The sequence below is a fragment of the Podarcis cretensis genome, assembly GCF_951804945.1.
Source record: "Podarcis cretensis genome assembly, chromosome: 16".
Lineage (NCBI taxonomy): Eukaryota > Metazoa > Chordata > Lepidosauria > Squamata > Lacertidae > Podarcis > Podarcis cretensis.
Window position 1 is genome coordinate 22695579 of NC_137186.1, and position 24076 is coordinate 22719654.

A 24076-nucleotide genomic window follows, 5' to 3' on the forward strand; every position below is an offset into this window, starting at 1 on the left:
TTAACCTGAAGCACCACTTTAGCCAATGGGGCCTCCTGCTGCTGCCGCGCCGCTGGAGCACGATTTCTGTTCTCATCCTGAAGCAAAGTTCTTAACATGAAGCTCTATTTCTGGGTTAGCGGAGTCTGTAACCTGAAGCATATGTAACCTGAGGTACCACTGTAATCAACACAGAAACACAGGGAGATAGATGGCTTTTCCTGAGTTGGACCATCTGGCTCAGTGCTGTCTACACTAACTGGCAGAGTCAGTTTCAGACAGGGAGTCTCAGTTCTACCTGAAGATGCCTGGAATGGGACCTTCTGCATGCAAAGCAGAGAAGCTCCGACACTAAGCTTCCTTTGGAAGCTGCCTTATACGGAGCCAGGCCACTGATTCATCTAGCTCAGTATTGTCTACTCTGACTGGCAGGAGCTCTCCAGGTTTTTCAGACAGGAGACGCTGCGGATTGAATTTGGGAATTTCTGTATGCAAAGCAGATGCTCTGCTAGTGCGCCGCAGCCCTTAAGGGAAGCCCTTGAAATAGGAAGCTAGCATAAAGGTAAAGGGTAAAGGGACCCCTGATCATTAGGTCCAGTCGTGACCGACTCTGGGGTTGTGGTGCTCATCTCGCTTTATTGGCCGAGGGAGCCAGTGTACAGCTTCCGGGTCATGTGGCCAGCATGACTAAGCCGCTTCTGGTGAACCAGAACAGCGCACAGAAATGCCGTTTACCTTCCCGCCAGAGTGGTACCTATTTATCTACTTGCACTTTGACATGCTTTTGAACTGCTAGGTTGGTTGGAGGAGGGACTGAGCAATGGGAGCTCACCCCGTCGCGGGGATTCAAACTGCCGACCTTCTGATCAGCAAGCCCTAGGCTCTGTGTTTTAACCCACAGCACCACAGCTAGCATAGCCAGGGAATAATTAGAATCACAGAATTGTAGAGTTAGAAGGGACCCTGTGTATCGTCTGGTCCAACGCCTTGCAACACAGGACTATGTAGCTGCCCCATACGAGGATCAAACATGGAACCTTGGCATTTTCAAGCAGAAAGCTAGCACAGCTGCCTGGATGAAAATCCCCCTCTCTCTAATGTGTTGCAGTAGAGAAAGTAGTGCTAAGGGATGGCCTGAGATGTTTTGCTGCCTGAAGCACACAATACAGAAAATCGCTGGACTGGAAGCTGACTCGGACTCCAGCACTGGCAATGGGAGATCATCATCCACCTCTATGCCTGAGGGCAGCAGGCTAGCTTAGGGGGTGCAAGGCACACACAATGGAAGAGAATGGGCAAGGGGTTGAGGAGGAACAGAGGACTGCAGTCCCCTGCCCACCAGGATATGCTGCCTGAGGCTAATGTCTCTCTTTGCCTAATAGTTGAGCCGGCCCTGAAAAGAATAGTAGTAGTAGCAGTTTGGGTTACTGGGTTGTTATTTTTATTTTGATTATATATTTTGTGCTTTCATATTTTGATTTTGTTCTGTGAACTGTTCTGAGACCTCCAGGTATAGGGTGGTATATAAATTCTAACAATAACAACAATTATTTGCAGGGAGCTTTGGCAAGGGGGAGCACAGACAAATCTCCCCACCCTGCCACACTCATGCAGTCTGAAGGGATCCAGAATGCCAGTGCTTCATTTTGCTGCATGTGGAGAGTGGATCTATACCCTGTTCAAACCATGCAAAAAGAAATTGTTACACCCCCGCCCGCCCCCCAAAAAAGGTCACATGCAGGACAAATTAGAAGTAGCTGGTTTTTATTTGCAGCAATGGTTTCTACAACATCTGGTCACCTTCATCCTCACCCCAACCCTGCGAGGTAAGTCACTGGAATCATATACTTATGAAATACAGTGGTACCTCGGGTTACATACGCTTCAGGTTACAGACTCCACTAACCGAGAAATAGTGCTTCAGGTTAAGAACTTTGCTTCAGGATAAGAACAGAAATCGGGCTCCGGTGGCGCGGTGGCAGCAGCAGGCCCCATTAGCTAAAGTGGTGCTTCAGGTTAAGAACAGTTTCAGGTTAAGAACGGACCTCCGGAACGAATTAAGTACTTAACCTGAGGTACCACTGTAATTGTCAAGATGGAAAGGATCCCTGCGGTGAGCTGGTCCACACACACACCAGCCCAATGCAGGGTATGTGACGCAAAAAGCCACAACAGCAGCTCTAACAGATTGCTTCCCAGCCTCTTGAGCATGGGTAGGCAAACTAAGGCCCAGGGGCCAGATCCAGCCCAATCGTCTTCCAAATCCAGTCCACAGACAGTCCAAGAATCAGCATGTTTTTACATGAGCAGAATGTGTCCTTTTATTTTAAATGCATCTCTGGGTTATTTGTGGGGCCTGCCTGGTGTTTGGACATGAGTAGAATGTGTGCTTTTATTTAAAATGCATCTCTGGGTTATTTGTGGGGCATAGGAATTCATCCCCCCCCCCAATATAGTCTGGCCCCCCACAAGGTCTGAGGGACAGTGGACCCCTGCTGAAAAAGTTTGCTGACCCCCTGCTCTTGAGGCAGGCTGTTATACTGCTGTACAGTTCCTACTGTTAAAGAAGCCCTCCCCCAACGTTTAGCCAATATCTGCCATTTCGAGCCATTCGTGGGCGTCCTCGGGAAGATTTATGGTGGGGTAAGTAGTGGGGGACTTACAACACTGAAAGAGGGGAGCTGACTGGTTTCTCACCTACACATAGAATTGAGAAGAATGGTGCTTGCACATTTTGCCTCTCAGGAGTCTGCACTAAAGGTAAAGGTAAAAGGTAAAGGACCCCAGGACAGTTAAGTCCACTCAAAGGCAACTATGGGGTTGCGGCCATAGCTGTCACCTTTCAGATTTGAAAATAAGGGATCAGCAGCCTTGAAAATAAAGGATCAGCAGCCTTACCTGTCCTGGGGACAGTCTACGGGATATCTAACAATCCGGGATAGCAGCGGGAAGCAGCGGGAAACGGCGCTGGAATAAGGGAATTTCCCGCAAAAAAAGGAAAGGTTGACAGCTATGGTTGCGGCACTCATCTCGCTTCAGGCCAAGGCAGCCGGCTTTTGTCCACAGACAGTTTTCCAGGTCATGTGGCCAGCATGACTAAACTGCTACTGGCACACGGAGGACTGTGATGAGTGCCAGAGCGCACAGAAACGCCGTTTACCTTCCTGTCACAGAGGTACCTATTTATCTACTTGCGCTGGTGTGCTTTCGAACTGCTAGGTTGGCAGGAGCTGGGACAGAGCAATGGGAGCTCACCCCGTCGCGGGGATTTGAACCGCCAACCTTCCTATCAGCAAGGTTCACAGGGAACTCTAGGGATTGTAGCTCTGGGAGAGGGAAGAACACCACCCAATATACTTGGCATAGGTGGAAAATGCATTTGAGCACTAATAATGCCTTTTCCCTGCCTGGATGGATGAAGGATAGAGGTGTGTGTGTGTGCGTGTGTTTGTGTGTGTGTGTAGAAAATAGCCCCCTGTGCAAAGGGAAAGTTTGCTTCCCTTGCTCTCCCCGATTTTGACTCTGCCACCACCACTGCCACGTGGCCCCTGGGAGGCTGCCCAGAAGGAAAGGTGGCCCTCGGGCTGGAAAAGCTTCCCCACCCCTGCTCTAAGCCCACTAAAAAATATCCTGGCCAACGATATGTTTATTTGCCAGCATGTCAAGAGCTGCCCTCCTTCACTCCATCCCCAGCTTGTTCTTCAAGGCCTGGAGCTCCTTGGCGTGGATGGCACTCCCACCGCAGACAATAACGACAATGGAGTGCAGTTGCCGGCTCAGCCGCCCCTCTTCCTGCAGCTGCTGGAGGTAGCCTGAGTAGAGGAAAGCCAGAGTGGCAGCACAGGCAGGCTCCACCAACATGCGCTCGTCATCTGGAAAGGGGTGAGAAATAAGGGAGTAAGTGAAAATGATGTATCGTTGGTATTTAACTCCCAGTAAAATAGCAAAAGGGACGCAGGTGGCGCTGTGGGTTAAAGCCTCAGCGCCTAGGGCTTGCCGATCGAAAGGTCGGCGGTTCGAATCCCTGCGGCGGGGTGCACTCCCGCTGCTCAGTCCCAGCGCCTGCCAACCTAGCAGTTCGAAAGCACCTCCGGGTGCAAGTAGATAAATAGGGACCGCTTACCAGCGGGAAGGTAAACGGCGTTTCCGTGTGCGGCTCTGGCTCACCAGAGCAGCGATGTCACGCTGGCCACGTGACCCGGAAGTGTCTCCGGACAGCGCTGGCCCCTGGCCTCTTAAGTGAGATGGGCGCACAGCCCCAGAGTCTGTCAAGACTGGCCCATACGGGCAGGGGTACCTTTACCTTTAAAATAGCAAAAAATGTATAAAACAAGGTCAAATGTATGCTGGTAGAGTAAGGAAAAAGAAGGCATATAGGGTGGAAATGTAAGAATTTTGGGAAATGATATACAGTGGTACCTTGGGATGCGAATGGGATCAGTTCCGGAGCCCCGTTCACATCCCGAATGGAACACAAGACAGCGCTTCCGCGCATGCGCGTGACGTCATTAACTCGCTCAACCCGAAGCACATTCAACTCAAGGTATGACTGTATAATGAGTTGGAAAAAATGTTTAAAATAACCTTTTCTATAAAAAAAACCACCGAAGGAATACTAGGTGCCGAAATCCCACGGGAGCAGAAAAGACTATTTATGTATGCGACCACGGCTGTGTGGATGTTATTGGCGCAGAGATGGAAAGAAGATAAAGTTCCTACCAGAGAAGAATGGCAGATGAAGTTAATGGGTGATGCCAAAATGGCTAAAATGACCAGAAGAATCAGAAATTTTAATAAGGAATGGGGAAAATTTATAATTTATCTTAAAAACCATCGTAAACAGTTAAAATCGTTAGTAGGATTGGAATGACACTTGTAGCTTAGTGGTGAATTTTTGATACAATGGAGAGGTAAAAGATTGGGATTATCATAAAAGATGCAGGAGGAAATGATTAACAATAGAATTCACAAAGGGGAGGAAGGAAGTCCAGGAGATTCTTTGGAATCTTGTTTTTATGTTGTATGTTGAATATGTGACTGTAACATTTTAATCTGAAAAACCAAATAAATAGCAGCAGCAGCAGCTCCTGACCAGCTGCCCTGATCCCAAATCCCAGAAGGATCTGTTAGTTGGTTTTATTTATTGTTCTATCCACTAATTCTATTCTGAATAATGCCTTTTTTGTAGGGAAAAGTTGGGGGCACTGGGGATGAAAGCAAAGGGACAGTGGCCCGAAAAGGTTTGAGAACCTATGAATTATCTCTATGATCTCTACTGACAGATTGTCTGATGCAGTATAAAACGAGAGATCCTACTAGCCACTAGAGGGAGCTGTCTGCCTACCAGTTGCCTGCCTTCACCACAGCTCTATGCTTCCAGTGTTTCAGGGTTAGCATTGCATTAAATGTGGAGCGTGCAAGTGTGGTCAGTGATTTAAAAATAAAATAAAGTTAATAAGAATTGTTTGGGGTGGCAACTTTCATCGGAACCATGGGGGCGGGGAGGGGGGGAATCACTGTCTGCGGCACCCTTGAAAACTCACCCAGGAACTGCTCGATGGCTTTCACCGCTTCCACATCATCTAGCACATGAGAGATGATGCAACACTCGCGGGCACAATCCAGAGCCCTCTGTGCCACTGTCTTGGCTCCCAGGCACATGGCCACACTGCAGAATGGACAGTAAAGAGCAAGGTAAGTTTGCACCCATGCCCAGGGAAGGCGGGAGGGTAGGAGTCATGAGTTAGTCTGGAGCGGGGGAGAGACTCTATGAATTGAAAGTGGAGACGCAATATGTACTTTCCCTTGTTTATTTGTTTGTACGTATTGTATCACAAAAAAACTTTAATGAAAACTTCCCAGGCTCTGAGATCATCTTCTGAAGCCTGCCCTTGTGTGCTGCCTCCATGAGAGGTCCAGAGGGTGGCAACACGAGAAGGGGCCTTTTCTGCATTGGCTCCCCGTCTGTGGAATGCTCTCCCCAGGGAGGTCTGCCTGGCGCCTTCATTATACAACTTTAGGTGCCTGCCTGGCAAAAATGTTCCTCTTTGGTTGATTGGCATCCAGCGTCCTTTAAAAATGTCAAAACAAAAAATTCCTTCCAGTAGCACCTTAAAGACCAACTAAGTTAGTTCTAGGTATGAGCTTTCGTGTGCATGCACACTTCTTCAGATACTGAAGAAGTATCTGAAGAATATCTGGTATATTCTGGTATAGTATCTGGAATATCTGGTATATTGGTATCTGAAGAAGTGTGCATGCACACGAAAGCTCATACCTAGAACTAACTTAGTTGGTCTTTAAGGTGCTACTGGAAGGAATTTTTTGTTTTGACTATGGCAGACCAACACGGCTACCTATCTGTAACTTTAAAAATGTGTTGGTGAGATGCTATGGCCTGTCGGCTACGCAAATAAAGTCTATTGATTGATTGATTGATTGATTGATTGATTGATTGTGTTGGTGAGGGGTTATTGGGTTGTTTTTGTTTCCGTTTTGATAATTTGTTTTGTGTTTTGTGTTTTTATATTGTGATTTTATGTTGTAACCACCCTGAGACCTACGGGTATGAGTGGTATATAAATCATCGCCATCACCACCATCGTCGTCATCATCTGTGTTGTGACAGACCAGCTCCACTGGGGCTCCAAACCCGTCAGCGGCCAGATGAGGGCAGGCATTCCATCAGGGTGCCTCAGTGGGAGACGTGGGAAGTGGGGCTCATCCCATCAGCTTCACTAAAAGACCTGCTGCATTGGGTACCTCCTGCCCCTGAACTACACCAGTTACTCATTATAACAGGGGTCAGCAAACTTTTTCAGCAGGGGGCCGGTCCACTGTCCCTCAGTGGGCTGGATTATATTTTGAAAAAATAATAATGAACGAATTCCTATGCCCCACAAATAACCCAGAGATGCATTTTAAATAAAAGCACACATTCTACTCATGTAAAAACACGCTGATTCCCGGGCCATCCATGGGCCAGATTGAGAAGGCGATTGGGCTGGATCCGGCCCCCAGGCCTTACTTTGCCTACCCATGCAATATAACAACTGTTCAAGAATTGTTGCCCAAGTTTGATTCCAGCCCCCTCTCCACACACCCTGCCCCTTTCCCCTTGTGTGACATGGGTTGTTGTTGTTTTAATTGTAGGCTTATGGGCAGAGAGAGCTGTCTCGTTTTAACTGATTGTCATATAGCTCAGTTGGTAGAGCACAAGACTCTTAAACTCAGGGTCATGGGTTTGAGCCCCACATTGGGCAAAAGATTCCTGCCTTCCAACTTTACAGCTCTGTGATTCTACATTCTGGGAGACTTTTTGGCTGAAAAGTTGGGTATGGATGCTAGAAACAAACAAACAAATAACCCTTTTCCAGGATGGAACTCTAGACAGTATAACAAGGGTTACCAGGAGGTCTCCATTGAGGCACTGAAGAGATCCAGGTCCTGCTTTGCTTCAGCAAGGCAGCTTATTGGAACTAGCCTACATTTTGTACCACAGCTAGAAAAATGGGAGGAGGAAAATTAGCTTAGATAGCTCAGTTGGTTAGAGCATGGTGCTGAGAATGCCAAGGTTGCAGGTTCGATCCCTGTACGGGACAGCTGCATATTCCTGCATTGCAGGGGGCTAGACTAGATGATGCCCAGGGCCCCTTCCAACTCTCTGATTCTATGAAGTGAGACGGGGAAGTCCCTTTAATGGCAAACTTAGGTGGGGAGTGCTAACAGGTAAACCCAAAACAGGGACCCCGGGGGACAAGAAGGAAGCACCAGCACGCTCAGGATAACCCTGAAGTTTTCAGGAGTCCAAACTCATTTTTTTTAAGGGAGGAGAAGAAAGAAGGAGAACATTTCATCTCAATACCGAAGCTCTTTCCTTCAAGCTGGGGTTGCTGCCATCTCCAGTGCACACAACTCACCTGGTTATGTCAGGCAGAGTGACGAGCCGTCCTGCTTTGAGGGCTGCGTTGTAGCTGTCAGCACCTCTTGTCTCCACGGCAATGATGGGCACATCCTGCCAGCCCACCTCTTGCAGACCAGACACCACCCCACACAGCAGCCCACCTCCGCCCACAGCGAGCACAATAGCTCCTGGCTTGGAATCCAGGGAGTCCTTCAGCTCCTTGATAATAGTGCTATGGCCCTTCCTGTGTGGAGAAGAGACATCTTTGAGAGACTGGCATTTGTGGGAAGGATGCTCTGAGCCATGGAAGGCGCAAGACATTTTGCTGCTGGAGGCAAGGAGAAGAGGGCGTCGTGCAGGCAGAAGCTGACTAGACTGGTAGATAAATCTTGTTTGGTGATGGGACAGCTAAGAACATAAGAGCAGCCTACTGGATGAAGCCAATGACCCATCTTGTCTAGCATCCTGTTCTCAGAGTGGCCAACCAGATGTCTATGAGAATCCCACAAGACAGGTTTGAGCACAAGAATACTCTCCTCTCCTGTGGTTTCAAGCAACTGATATTCAGAAGCATTATTGTCTCTGACAGTAGAGACAAAGCACACCACCAACACTAATACCCATTTATAGCCTTCTCCATTAACTGGTCCAATCCTCTTTTAAAGCCATCCAAGTTGGTGGCCATCACTGCTTCTGTGTGAGCCAGCTCCATAGCTTAACTATGCTCTACATAAAGAAGCACTGTCCTGAATCTTCCAACATTCAGTTTCATTGGGTGTTCAGGAGTTCTAGTGTTATGAGACAGGCAGAAAAATTCTCTATCCACTTTCTATCTTCTAACATGTTGCATCTTACTTGCCTTTCCTTCAAACTAAAAAGTCCTAAAGGCTTCATAGGGGACTTGCTGCATCCCTGAGGATAGAAACGTATTTAAGGGAGTGCAGTGGAATCCACATGGCACACATAGTTCCATCCTCTGACACATTGTCACTGCTCCCTGTCCCCCAGTATGCACTGTCCAAGGCAGGCTATAAAAATCTTCCTGGTGTTCCAGGACAGTGCTGAGACAACTTGTATCTTGTACCTCAGCTTAAGGATTGCTATCCATGGTCCTGAAACTCGCCCCTGGGTCCCTCTCCAAGGTGCTGATCACAACAAAATATAGCATTTAGGGGAAATGAAGAATGAATGAGCTCAAACAGCAAGGACATAAAGCACAACCCTTTCTACCCATTTGTTCCTCATTTGTTTTGGAACCAATGGAAATTGGACCAACTGGGCCCCAGCAGTAGGTGGAAAGGGCACAACTCTATGTCCCCAACAAGGACTCTTGAGTTAGATGGGTGTGGAGAGCCCCATCTACTTGACAGAGAGCCCAGTACACAACAACCTTTTATGGATTCTGAGGTGGAAATTCTGCAAAACACATTATTGGTGAGGTCAGTTTCAGGTACACAAGAGTGCATCCTAAATACAAAACGGGTAAGAACCAGTTTAGGAGGAACCTATCTGACAGAGTGAAAATCAAGTCCAAATAAGGGACAAGGAGGGCTCTTAATGCAAAGCAAAAAACTTGGGTTGTGCAAGTGTTTTTAAGGACTATGGTTGGATGAAGCGATTATGACAGGGGTCAGCAAACTTTTTCAGCAGGGGGCAGGTCCCCTGTCCCTCAGACCTTGTGGGGGGCCGGACTATATTTTGGAGAGAAAAAAACAAATGAATTCTTATGCCCCACAAATAACCCAGAGATGCATTTTAAATAAAAACACACTGATTTCCAGACCGTCCGCGAGCTGGATTTAGAAGGTGATTGGGCCAGATCTGGCCCCCGGGCCCTAATTTGCCTACCCATGGATTATGAGGTGCCGGGGTGGCAGGAGGGGATTGGCTGGAGAATAAACAGCCAATATGATGTATTTATTCCTATAGTAGAGTGTGTGCTAATGGGACTGCTCTCACAGACTCCTTTGGACTCTGTCCAGATATGTGTTAGTTGTGCCTTGGTTCTCAAACACCTTGGAACTCAAACAACTTGGAACCCAAACACTGGAAACCCAGAAGTAAGTGTTCCGGTTTGTGAACTTTTTTCGGAAGCCAAATGTGCTCCTTTTTGAGTGTTACAGTTCTGTTTTGAGTGCCACACTTCCATTTTGAGTGTTACACTGAAGTCTGTTTTTGCTATTTATTTTGCGTTTGCGTTTGCGTTTTTGTGGCTCTTTTTTGTTTTGTTTCTGTGACTGTGTGGAATCCAGTTGAGCTACTGATTGATTGATTGATTGATTGATTGTGTGACTGCAGTACATTGTTTATTGCTTTCATTTTATGGATCAATGGTCTCGTTAGATAGTAAACTTCATGTTAAATTGCTGTTTTCGGGGTTGTTTTTAAAAGTTTGGAACGGATTAATCCGTTTTGCATTACTTTCTACGGGAAAGCACAGTTGGTTTTTGGAAAGCTTTGGTTTTGGAACGGACTTCCGGAACAGATTAAGTTTAGAACCAAGGGACCACTGTACTGAATAAAGTCTGACTAATTAGGAATCTGGCGTGAGCCTCTGTATTGGGCCCCCAAAGGGGATTTTCTCCCAAAATTTACTTCCCAAGGACCTTACCACACCAATGGGTGGTCAAAAGGGTGGATCTTGACCCAGCCGTCAGCTTCAGCAAGCTTCTTGGCTCTTTCTTCAGTATCGTCCCACACCTGCCGGAACAAGAAACAGGAAGACCTCCACTGAAATGAGAGGAGACCTTGACCTGGCCACAGTGATTCATGCGACGGTCACCTCTAGGCTTGACTGCTGTAATTCGCTCTACATGGGGCTGCCCTTAAACCTGTTCCAGAAACTCCAACGGGTGCAGAATGCTGCAGCGAGGCTCCTCACGGGGTCTCTGCCATAGGAACATATTCACCCAGTGCTTTTCCAGCTGCACTGGCTCCCGTTGGAGTACAGGGTCAGATTTAAGGTGCTGGTTTTGACCTTTAAAGCCCTTCATGGCCTGGGACCCTCATACCTCCGGGACCGCCACGGAGGACCTTAAGGTCCATAAATAGCAACATCCTAGAGGTCCCGGGGCCCTAAGGAAGTTAGATTAGCCTCAACCAGAGCCAGGGCCTTTTCAACACTGGCTCCAGCCTGGTGGAACGCTCTGTCTCATGAGACCAGGGCCCTGCAGGATCTGATTTCTTTCCGCAGGGCCTGTAAGACAGAGTTGTTCTGTAAGACAGAGTTGTTGGAGCCAATTTGATTCCCTCCCCCTCTTTCTTTTTTCTTTTGCTTTCTCCTCCTGCGATGAGGCTACATTTTAATATTTTAATGTTTCAATATTTTAATGTTGTATTTTAATTTTGTTTTTAAATTCTATTCATTCAACTTGTTTTTATTATTGCTTGTTAGCCGCCCTGAGCCCGGCCTTGGATAGGGAGGGCGGGGTATAAATAAAAATTATTATTATTATCATCATCATCATCCAATTCAGCACCAGCTCCGTGGATGAGGGGACCTATGGCCATTGTCCTGGATGGCTTCTTCCTTCACTGGGTCCCCCTGCCACCCAGGTTAGGCATCAGGGATGGGCCCTCTCAGTGTGCCTGGGCACTGGCAACTGCCCAAGTGTGCCTGGCGGTGGCACCAGGTCTGCTCCAACCTTACCCGTGATTCAGAAGCACACGTTCCTCCACTCACCTTCCCAAAGATCTCCACCTCTGCACCAAACTTCTTTAGTTTATTCACCGTTGACAGTGGAGTACTTCCATGGACGATGATGGTGGCAGGTATGCCAAGTTTTTGGGCAGCATACGCTGCAGCAAGTCCAGCGTTGCCACCTGCGAGGAATGAGTGGCAGCAGAGAAGAGGAAAACATTTCCACCAGTGTTGAAGTACAGTTTTGGTGCAACACAGGGCACCTTCAATACTGGCCACAGAAGAGCGGCCTATGTTGTACCTGAGGACCCCAGACTAGCTTAGAGGGCATGTGGCACACACACTGCTGCCCATTCCTCACCCCTCATCATGCCAAGGGAGGATATGGCTCCATTTTACACTAAGATACCTCTTTTTATTTTTATTTTTGACAAAGTAATAATCATAAATAAATAAGAATAAAAATGTGCACCCCGCCACCGAGACCATGCCACTGTAACTATCCAACCTCACAAAATTTCAACACCTCTTGCGATGGTTTGACCCCTTTCCGTTTTAACAGTACAAATTCTACAACACCCTCCAGATCTGCTCAAAATCATTTCTCCTGCATATTCCCCATCTTACCTTAATGGCACATGTTACTTTATCATTAATAGCTATATCCCGCACCTCTTTATACCATTCTTCCATTTTATAGTCTGCTTGCCCCTATCACTTCCTAGCTATCATAATTCATGCAGCTGTCAATAAATTTTTAAGCAAGTCCTTCATTGCCTGCAAACCTTCCACCCCATTGTAAATTGATAATAATGCTACCTCTGGACTTTCGGTCCAGCTTTACCCCAGTGATTTCTGTATTAAGATATCTCTTTGAATAGTGATGGCTTCCCTCAAAGAATTATGGGAACTCTCTCACAGAGCTGCAATTCCCAGAGTTCTCTGGGAAGAGGGATTGGCTGTTAAACCACTTTGGGAATTGTAGCTCTGGGTGGGGAATATGGCTTCCTAACGACGCTCAGCGCACTTAACAAACTACAGTTCCCAGGATTCTTTGAGGGAAGCCATGACTGCTTAATGTGAGGTGACACTGCCTTAAATGTATAGTGCAGATGGGTCAGGGTGATTGGGAGGAATATACAGGGGGCTGCACAACCACCACCACATCTGCATCTGCCGTCTGAGTTTGGAGTCATCTCATTTTGCCTAATGGCAGGGCAGGCCCTCTGAATACACCACACAAACTGAATCAAGGTCAAGAGGAGTAACTAAGTCACACACAGGGTGTTGTTTGGGCTTTCCTGACAATTACAAGAGAAACATTGGAAGCTGAAAGAAGGACCAAAAAGGCACATGGATATTTATTTACCTGACGAACAAACCAGGTGTTGGCAACCCTTTTTGGCAACCTGAAATGAACAGGAGAGGGAGTTCAGTCTGAGAGAGGGGAAGGTGTGAGAATTCATTGATCTGGAGGAGAATGCCATATGGAAACTTGGAGAGTATTATTAGAAGCACAGGGAGCTCCCTATTTAGATGAAATGACAGCAGCGATTCCTGCACTGCAGAGGGTTGGACTAGATGACCCTTGGGTCCCTTACAGCTCCACAGTTTCTGTGATTCTAGGGCTGAGCCCAGTTTCTCCTCCTGGGTGACTTAAACGACCTTAACCTGGTTTCTTTTTTTCCCTTTCCCCCTTTTTCTTCCCCTGGTTTCTGAATGTTGCCATTTCTGAGCCAAAAATGTGTCCTTTTCTTTTATTTTGGCATGTTCTATTTGTGTCATGCAGATAGAACATTGTGCTACTGTGATAATATACGTACATCAGGTTGGAAGATAAACTTGCAAATGAGCACAGTGTACCGCATGTTATTAAGCCCTGTAAGAGTGTTGCCTGAGCAGATATGGGTTAGAGTTTGTTATCCTGGACCATTACAGGGTTGGATCCCCATATTTGTGACTCTCTTACGTAGTTTATTATTTATTTCTGCACTTATTTAGTACCTTTTTATCCCACCTTTCCTCCAAGGAGTTCAAAGCGGGGCATGTGGTTCTCTACCTGCCAACACACACTCCCCCATTTTATCCTGTTTAGGGAAGCTTTTAATGTTTGTTGCATTATTGTATTTTAATATTTTGTTGGAAGCCGCCCAGAGTGGCTGGGGAAGCCCAACCAGATGGGCGGGGTCTAAATTGTTGTTGTTGTTGTTGTTGTTGTTGTTGTTGTTGTTGTTGTTCTCACAACAGCCCAGGAAGGATAGATTAGGCTGAGTTGTTCACCCAGTGAGCTTCATGGCTGAGTGAGAATTTGAACCCTGGTCTCCCAGCTTGTAGCCAAACACTCTAACCACTACACCACATTGCCTTGTTGGTTGATCAGCTGTTTTGTATCGGGGAGCTGCCCATAGTCAAAGCTGCTGTTCTTCCACAAAGGAACTTCCAGGGTACTTGGCAGCCACTCACCTGTTGGCAAAAGTAGCCAATGCCCCGGATTTTGAAGGAACCCGCGGGTTGGACATTCTCCATCTTCATATAGACTTTGGTGCCCGCAGCTTCGGAAAGGGCGATGCTCTCCAGGACAGGCGTCACAACGTGGAATGGTTTTCCATCCCTGCCACCAAAATGGTCCCCTGTTGCTGTCATGAAGATTGCCTAAAACACAGAAGTGGAGAGATGGAGGTTAGCTGGAATGCTTGGTGATGGAAATAAAAGACCTAGTGCATTGGCTCCCGGTACATTTCCAAGCACAATTCAAAATGTTGGTGCTGACCTTTAAAGCCCTAAACGGCCTCGGCCCAGTATACCTGAAGGAGCATCTCCACCCCCATCGTTCAGCCCAGACACTGGGGTCCAGCACCGAGGGCCTTCTGGTGGTTCCTTCACTGTGAGAAGCGAAGTTACAGGGAATGAGGCAGAGGGCCTTCTTGGTGGTGGCACCCGCCCTGTGGAATGCCCTCCCATCAGATGTCATGGAAATAAACAACTATCTGACTTTTAGAAGGCATCTGAAGGCAGCCCTGTTTAGGGAAGTTTTTAATGCTTTATGTTTTATAATGTTTTTAATAGTCTGTTGGGAGCCGCCCAGAGTAGCTGGGGAAACCCAGCCAGATGGGCGAAGTATACCCTATTTTTCGCTCTATAGGACGCACCCAACCATAGGATGCACCTAGTTTTAGAGGGGGAAAACAAGGGGGGGAAATTCTTTCCCTTTCTGCGCAGCGCCCCTTCAGCAAAACGGCAGGAGAAACAGAGCCCCTTCCCTTTCTCCTCCCGCTTTGCTGAAGGGGCACTGCACAGAGAGGGAAAGCTGCGCAGTGCCTCTCCAGCGAAGGGAAGCCAGGAGAGCAAGAGGGATCGGTGTGCACCGATCCCTCTTGATCTCCTAGCTTCAGCGAAAGCAATGCAAAGCCTCCAGAGCACACAGGAGCGCTCCCACTGCACTTCGGAGGCTTTGTGTTGCTTTCGCTGAAACCATGGAGCCTGCATTCGCTCCATAAGATGCACACACTGTTAAGTTGTGGGTGAACATATCAGACAACACAGCGATTCTTCAAACAGCTCTTGTTTATTCACAGGCCAGGACAGAACTGAACTGAAGGGTTCAGTCAGCCTGCATATATAGCGCTCCAGTACAATGTAACTGTAACAATTTTCTAACTATCCAATCACTGAACGTCACTTTCGATCCCTTATTTGCATAACTATCTACAGTATCCCCCTGCTGGCCCAGGTTGAGAACTTCAGTACATAACACACACATTTCCCCTTAATTTTTGGAGGGGAAAAAGTGCATCTTATAGAGCGAAAAATACGGTAAAAAATAAGTTGTTGTTGTTGTTGTTTGCCAAACACAGTTGACTGTGTGACGATCTCCACCAAGGGAGAGCTCACCACACCATTGGTGAATTGGACTCATTGTTGAAACTGCTCTGGCCTTCAAACATAAGATCAAAGGAAGATCCCTCCTGGATCAGGCCAGTGCCCACCTAGTCCAGCATTCTGTTCTCACAGTGGCCAGCCAGATGGGAAGCCTGCAAGCAAGACCTGATCACAAGAGCCCTCTCTCCTCCTGTGGCTTCTGATAACTGATATTCAAAAGCGTTACTGCCTGCAGCTGTGGAGGCAGAGCAAAACCACAGCAGCCAGGCTAAGGACTGTGAATAGATCTGCAAGCTCTTATCAAGGCCTGGTCTTTACGCACTGACACAGCTGTGTCAGCCTGTGCAACCAACAACCCAAGAAGAAATCCTGGAAAGCCAATGGTCTGGTTCAGTATAAGACACTTTCTGATTGTCCTAGCCAGAATTCCAGTGCACTCCTTCCCAATATTGATTTATTTATTTTAAAAACTGAATTTAAATTAAAACAACAAAACAATGCCTGTTATTTGCAAATTCAAAATATCTAGAGTACTAAAGGCAGGAAAGTAACTAAGGTCACATCTATGCAATACGTTTAAAGCACTATTTAACAGTCATGGTTCCCCACCACCACCCAAGAATTCTGGGAACTGTAGTTTGTTACAGGTGCTGACCTCACAGACCTTACAGTTCCCAGGACCTGCAACAAACTACAGTTCCCGGGATTCTCTGTGACTGTTAAAGTAGCCTAATAGTGCTTTAAATATATGGCATAGATCATGTGTCCTTAGATAGCGATGAAAGTAGCGGTGGCAATAAATCTTTCCCAAAAGACTTCTGGGACTCCAGAGGTATTAAATTGCCACCTTGTCTAATACTAAATGTTATAAAAGGCTCCCAGGTTGCCATAGGCTTCTCATATCCAGCAACTCCTCCAAGCAATTTGCTGCAAAAGCTTCTCAGCAGCTGCAATGAACCGCTTTTGCCCACCAGCCTTCCATTGTCAACGGAGATGAAAGACAGTAATGGGAAAGTTCCCAGATTCAATTCTGAGCATCTCCAGGAGAGACACCCTTCCTGAAACCAGGAGCTACTGAGGTAGCTGGACTAACGGTCAGGATCTGCAGAGGACAGCTTCCCGTGTTCCAGCACTCTGCAAGTACACCATCCAATGCAAATTTGGAAGGGGCCACCAATTTGGACAGCTTTAAAAGAGGACGCTGGTGGCGCTGTGGTCTAAACCACAGAGCCTAGGGCTTGCCGATCAGAAGGTCGCCGGTTCGAATCCCCACGACGGGGTGAGCTCCTGTTGTTTGCTCCCTGCCCCTGCCCACCTAGCAGTTCGAAAGCACGTCAAGTGCAAGTAGATAAATACAGTGGTACTTCAGGTTAAGAACTTAATTCGTTCCCGTTCTTAACCTGAAACTGTTCTTAACCTGAGGTACCACTTTAGCCAATGGGGCCTCCCCTGCCGTGCCGCACCGCCGCCGAGTGATTTCTGTTCTCATCCTGAAGCAAAGTTCTTAACCTGAGGTACTATTTCTGGGTTAGCGGAGAGTGTAACCTGAAGCGTCTGTAACCCGAGGTACCACTGTAGGTACCGCTCCAGTGGGAAGGTCAATGGCGTTTCTGTGCACTGCTCTGGTTCGCCAGAAGTGGCTTAGTCATGCTGGCCACATGACCCGGAAGCTGTATGCAGACAAACACCGGCTCCCTTGGCGTATAGAGCAAGATGAGCGCCGCAACCCCAGAGTCGTCCGCAATGGACCTAACGGTCAGGGATACCATTGCTTTAAAAGAGGATTAAACAAATGCATGGAGGACAAGGCTATTGACGGCTACTAGCCAGGGTGGCTCTGTTCTGCCTCCATGGCCAGAGGCAGCAATGCTTCTGAATGCCAGTTGCTGGAAGCCACAGGAGGGAAGAGTGCTCTTGTACTCAGGTCTGTTTACAGGTTCCCACAGGCCACTGTGAGAACAGGATGCTGGACTAGATGAGCCATTGGCCTGATCCTGCAGGCCCTTCTTACAATCTCAAGTAAATGCTATAATTTAACAATACAGTGGTACCTCGGGTTAAGAACTTATTTCCTTCCGGAGGTCCGTTCTTAACCTGAAACTGTTCTTAGCCTGAGGTACCACTTTAGCTAATGGGGCCTCCCACTGCCATCATGCAATTTCTGTTCTCATCCTGAAGCAAAGTTCTTAACCTGAGGTACTATTTCTGGGTTAGTGGAGTGTGTAACCTGAAGCGTCTGTAACCCGAGGTACCACTGTACATCACACCACAGTGGGGAAGACTTGTGACCAGATAGATGCCCCGTGTGTCAGAGTGATGAGTCTGTTGCTCTGGTGGGGCTAACTCTTGATGGGAGACATCAAGCTGGTCTACCCTGCCTGATCTCCTCCTAAGGGTTCTCTACCTTTAAACCAGCCTTGGACCACAGTCCTTCCAGCAAAGGACTCTTGCAAGTAGAGGACGGGCCTCTAAAAAGCCAGACACGTCACCACCTAATGTTAGACTCATACTGCGTACAAGCCATACGTTTCAAGCACATTACTTGCCCCTCTAAAGAATCCTGGGAACCGTAGCTCACCCCAAACAGAGATACAATTCCCCCAAGGCCCCCAGAAACTACAGTTCCCAGGATTCTTTGGGGGGAGTCACGTGCTTTAAAATTTACAGTTCATATGCAGCCTGGAACTTCTATTCTCACCTGGCATCCTGGACATAGCTGTCAACTTTCCCCTTTTTTAAAGGGAAATTCCCTTATTCTGAATAGGACTCCTCGCAAGAAAAGGGGAAAGTTGACAGCTAGGATCCTGGACTTTGGGGAACATAATTCCTTCCACAGCATTTAGTATCTGCCTGGCACTCCCTTTTCAAGCCAAACAACATTTCCCTGCAAATCTTTTGTTTTCCTACTAAGGAAATGAGTTCTCCACTTCTCTAAAATCAGCTGTTTTAAAATTCTGGCCACGTAAGTGCACAAATAACAGGAAGCACGGGCTATTCTTCGCTCACCCACTGCCCACCTAGGAAATTCAGCCCATGAGGATCCCCTGTCCCCACATCCAACCCAAATGGCCACGTCCACCACTGAAGAGGTACCTCACAATCTGGACTCCCCAGGAAACAATGAGCTTCTCTCTCCCGTTCCAGAGGAGTTTCTCTCTCGCAGAAAGTTCCTGCCACCCTCAGCTGTGCGAGCAAAGTTTATTTGGAGGAGGGAACTGGGAAGAGTGCCAAGGGGCAGTGCTCAAGGAACCTTAGCAACCGGCTCTCATCCGTCCTGAGTTGCAAAGTTGCAGAGTTGCAAAGTTGCTCCTCAGAAGGCTGGGAATGATGACTGTTAGGATAGAGAGGGTGGGGGGAGAGCTTTAGTGACACCCCCAGCTTTCTTCAAAAGAGGGCAACATTGAACATCGCCATCTCTTGCTTGGCCTTCAAGAATTTGCACTGCTCATTTCATTTATCATACTTACCACTGTGAGTCTTGATCCCAACCCCTTTGGAAAGCACTTTGAGCCTTGGAATCTGAGCAGATCTGGGGCTAGTGAGAGCCTTTTTAAAATTTAACATACACACACACCTACAATGTCACAGTCCATCCACAGAAACTGCAAGTCATCCATTTGAAGTCACAGGAATCATTAATAAGAATATTTTCTGGGGTGGGAGAGTGCTGTTTAGTTAATAAGAACATGCAGTGATACATTATATCAGTGATTTTGTGTGTGTGTGTGTGTGTGTGTGTGTGTGTGTACACACATGAGATATCAGTGATATAGTGATATTAGGGACATGGGTGGCACTGTGGTCTAAATCACTGAGCTTCTTGGGCATGCCAATCAGAAGGTCGGCGGTTCGAATCCCTGCGAAGGGGTGAGCTCCCGTTGCTCTGTCCCAGCTCCTGCCAACCTAACAGTTCACAAGCATGCCAGTGCAACTAGATAAATAGGTACCACTGTGGCGGGAAAGTAAATGGCGTTTCCGTGAGCTCTGGCTTCCGCCATGGCATTTTGTTGCACCGGAAGCGGTTTAGTCAGATGGGCAGGGTAGAAATATATTGTTGTTGTTGTTGTTGTTGTTGTTGTTGTTGTTGTTGTTGTTGTTACTATTTAGTCCTGCTGGCCACATGACCCAGAAAGCTGTCTGTGGACAAACCCCGGCTCCCTCAGCCTGAAGCGAGATGAGTGCCGCAACCCCATAGTCACCTTTGATTGGACTGAACCGTCCAGGGGTGCTTTATCTTTTACCTTTACCTGCTGTGATACAAGTGTTAGTTGCACCCTGCTTGGACTACTGTAATATGCTCTGGGTGAGGCTAGTTTTGAAAAATGGGACTTCAAAGTGCCGTGTGGTGCTTGCAGATTCTTTAAAATACTCAAGGTGCTTTCGGAGGCGTTGTAGTTCCTGAGGTTTCAGTTTTATTGCCCATCAGTTAATAGAGCCAGCTCCTGCCAGTGCACAGCCAGGAGTGCACTCAGAGGCTCCTGCCTCTCTCCTGGCCCTACGCCTGACATCACCTATGACAAGCAGGTGGGCATGATCTGGGCCAGAGGATCCCCATCCCTGCTCTGAACAAATGCATCCATCTAGCATGAAGAGAAGAAAGTGGGCTATCAGCCCAGCCTGAGACATTTGGCAAGGGTTACACACACACACACACACACGGGTCAGCCAAGTGGCAGGCTGTTGTGTAATGTCACGTTCCGCTCTGATTGCCCATGTGATGCACTCTCTTAGGCAATCCATCCAAAAGCAATTATGCGGCTTTTGGACTTGTCCGTGTTGCCGTCTCATTAAGCCTTTTCAAAGGGAAAGAACCGGGAGAAATCTTTCCCGGAATCACAGGCACAGGGCTCAATCATTTGCATTCTGTTTCCGGACTTAGTACAGTAGCAATATTGATTATGCGTCTCTCTCTCTCTCTCTCTCTCTCTCTCTCTCTCTCTCTTCTCTCTCTCTCTCTCTCTCTCTCTCTCTCACTCTCGCTGCTTATCTCCCAGGTCTTAGATGAGGCAGCTATGGAGTGGAGGGAAGCAAGCTCAAAGAGGTCAGCGGAGTCATGAGAAGGAGCTCAGAAAAGGGGAGCCCAAATGATCAGGGGGTTCAAAGACCCTCCACATGTGGAAAGGTAGCAGCATTTGGGACTTTCTACCAAACTTTTAGAAGACATCTGAAGACAGCCCTCTTTAGGGAAGCTTTTAATGTTTAATAGGTTATTGTATTTTAGTGTTCTGTTGGAAGCCGCCCAGAGTGGCTGGGGAAACCCAGCCAGATGGGCGGGGTATAAATAATATATTATTATTATTATTATTATTATTATTATTATTATTATTATTATTATTTCTAGTTTAGAGAAAAGGCGGGGAAGAGGTGGCACGATGTTGTTTTTTGTTTAGTCATTTAGTCGTGTCCGACTCTTCATGACCCCATGGACCAGAGCACGCCAGGCACTCCTGTCTTCCACTGCCTCCCGCAGTTTGGTCAAACACATGCTGGTAGCTTCAGAACACTATCCAACCATCTCGTCCTCTGTCATCCCCTTCTCCCTCAACCTTTCCCAACATCAGGGTCTTTTCCAGGGAGTCTTCTCTTCTCATGAGGTGGCCAAAGTATTGGAGCCTCAGCTTCAGGATTTGTCCTTCCAGTGAGCACTCAGGGCTGATTTCCTTAAGAATGGATAGGCTTGATCTTCTTGCAGTCCATGGGACTCTCAAGAGTCTCCTCCAGCACCAGAATTCAAAAGCATCAATTCTTCGGCGATCAGCCTTCTTTATGGTCCAGCTCTCACTTCCATACATCACTACTGGGGAAACCATGGCTTTCACTATACGGACCTTTGTCGACAAGGTGATGTCTCTGCTTTTTAAGATGCTGTCTAGGATTGTCATTGCTTTTCTCCCAAGGAGCAGGCGTCTTTTAATTTCGTGGCTGCTGTCACCATCTGCAGTGATCATGTGGCACGATAGTAGTGTATAAAATGAGGCATGGCGCAGAGAAATTGGATAGAGGAAGGTTCTTATCCCACAGCACTAGAACTTATGGGTGTCCAACGAAGTTGAACATTGGAAGAATCAGGACAGATAAAAGACAGACCTCTGGCACATAGTTAGACTATGAAACACTTTCCCACAGGAGGCAGGATTGGCCATCAGGGTGGGTGGCTTTAAAAGAGGATTGGACAAATTCATGGATCTACAGTGGCTGTGCTCTGCCTCCGCAATCAGAGGCAGCAATGCTTCTGAATAACAGTCGCTGGAAACCTCAGAGGGGGGGAGAAGGCTCTTGTGCTCAGGCTCTGCTCCTGCAAGTTTCCCACAGGCATCTGGTTGGCCACTGTGAGAACAGGATGCCAGACTAGTTGGGCCACTGGCCTGATCCAGCAGGGTCTTATTATGTTCAAAAGAGGACCCAAAGGGCCAAGAAACCCCAGCCTTCCAACGACAAAAGGGGACAACACAAAGGACGCTCATAATTACTTTCAGCCACTTTTTGGCCAATGCAGGGAACTGTCTTGCATTCTGAGGACAATGTGGAGGGAATGACCCTGCTTCTAAGGGCAACGAAGTCTTTGCTCCAGTGTTGCCAAGTGGAAGAAAGGGTCCCATTGGCATCAGTGGTCCATCCTCTTTCTTGCGCCAGGCCCTGTTGGGACTCCTCCCACTGTGTGGCATCACGTGCCCCAGGTGCGTGATGCCACACTCACACTCCAGGCCCTCTCAGTGTTGGGCAGAACCCGGTGCGCCTGCTGGTGCTGGAGGTGTGGCCTCAGGAGAATCCCGAGAGCCACATTTCACTCTTGGGTCTGAGGTTCCCCACCGCTGACATGGGGGGGGGACCCCCCAATGTCAAGTATAAAATGAGGATGCACTCATAGTCCTGGGCCTCACTGCTGGATGAAGAACTCAAACTCAGATCTCTGTTTCTACCAGATTCTTTAATGCATAGATCTGAGCAACACAAGGTGAATTGCACCAGTAGCTGAGATGTTGATTCAACAAGCTACAGTGATACCTTGGGTTAAGAACTTAATTGGTTCTGGAGGTCTGTTCTTAACCTGAAATTGTTCTTAACCTGAGGTACCACTTTAGCTAATGGGGCCTCCTGCTGCTGCCGCCGCGCAATTTCTATTCTCATCCTGATGCAAAGTTCTTAACCACTGGTACTATTTCTGGGTTAGCAGAGTCTGTAACCTGAAGCATCTGTAACCCGAGGTACCACTGTACACACACAAACCTCTTCCTTTGTTGTTAGCCACCCTGAGCCCGGCTTCGGCTGGGGCGGGCAGGATATAAATAAAAATTATTATTTATTATTATTATTATTTTGAAGAGAGGGGCAGGCACAAGCCTCTGTGCTGCAAATGGCAGGCATTTCCGCTCTGGGCAGGGAAATGTGCCCTTCTCTGGGAGTGGGCTGGGCCTGTGAGGTTTGCAGAACTGGCCTCAGGGTGGTCAGCAGTGGCCCTTTAGGAGGAACCTGTCTAGAAGTGTCCACCATTCCACCATCACAGGGGCACGACACCTCTCTGAACCTTCCCCAGATTCTAGCCTGTGACTCTCCCAACCGCTGGCTCCCTCTTCCAACTCTGACATTTCCTGAGGTCTCCATTCTGCCCCCTCATCTTGCAGGGACCCTCCTGCAAGGTGTCTAATGCCAGCTTCCTGATCTCTTCTTCCTCCTCCCCCCCCCCCCCGCACCTCAGAATCTGCCCACCCCCTCCATGACATCTCTGCAGAACTTGTGATACCCATTATCCTGTGATGCTCAATTGTGTCCAATGTTTGTGGGGGCAGGAAACTTTCATTGTATCAGTGCTCTTTGTTCCCTTGTGCTTGACCTGGAAGCTGCTGTTGGTGCAGAATGCTGCAGTGTGATTGCTGATAAGAGACCCTCTCAGAGTAGAACATTTGTGCTCAGAGGTTGCCAATTTGCTCCCAGGCCAAGTTCAAGGTGTTACCTTCTGCATGCATAATGCCCTAGGTTTAATCCCCAGGGACATCCCCCAGTAGGGTTGGGAATGTTCCCTGTTTGAATCCACGGAGAGCTGCTGCCAATCAGTATAACAACAACAACAACAACAACAACAACAACAACAACAACAACAACAACAACAGAAGAGTTTGGATTTGATATCCTGCTTTATCACTACCCGAAGGAGTCTCAAAGCGGCTAACATTCTCCTTTCCCTTCCTCCCCCACAACAAACACTCTGTGAGGTGAATGGGGCTGAGAGGCTTCAAAGTGTGACTAGCCCAAGGTCACCCAGCAGCTGCATGTGGAGGAGCGGGGAAGCGAACCCGATTCACCAGATTATGAATCTACAGCTCTTAACCACTACACCACACTGTAATTTATTACTTATACCCCACCCATCTGGCCAGACCTCCCCAGCCACTCTGGGCGGCTTTCAACAGGATATTAAAAACACAATAAAACCTCAAACATTAAAAACTTCCCTAAACAGGGCTGCCTGCAGAGGTCTTCTAAAAGTCAGATAGATGTTTATTTTCTTGACATCTGATGGGACAGTGTTCCGTAGGGAGGGTGCCACTACTGAGAAGGCCCTCTGCCTGGTTCCCTGTAACCTCACTTCTCACAGTGAGGGAACCACCAGAAGGCCCTCAGAGCTGGACCTCAGTGTCCGAGTTAGATGATGGGGGTGGAGACAATACTGAGCAAAA

General features: G+C 47.7%; 1 protein-coding gene across 1 annotated transcript; it reads right to left on the reverse strand.

Moving 5' to 3' along the window:
- Positions 1-3283: 3283 nt before the first annotated feature.
- On the reverse strand, positions 3284-18675 carry SDSL (serine dehydratase like). The gene is made up of 8 exons (XM_079957056.1): positions 18495-18675; positions 13986-14174; positions 12892-12931; positions 11565-11704; positions 10494-10582; positions 7899-8126; positions 5523-5647; positions 3284-3851 (listed from the first exon to the last, which is right to left on the reverse strand). Exons 2-8 carry the CDS (start codon positions 14163-14165, stop codon positions 3658-3660), a joined length of 996 nt encoding a protein of 331 aa, XP_079813182.1. The 5' UTR covers positions 14166-14174; positions 18495-18675; the 3' UTR covers positions 3284-3657.
- Between the last annotated feature and the right edge of the window lie 5401 nt (positions 18676-24076).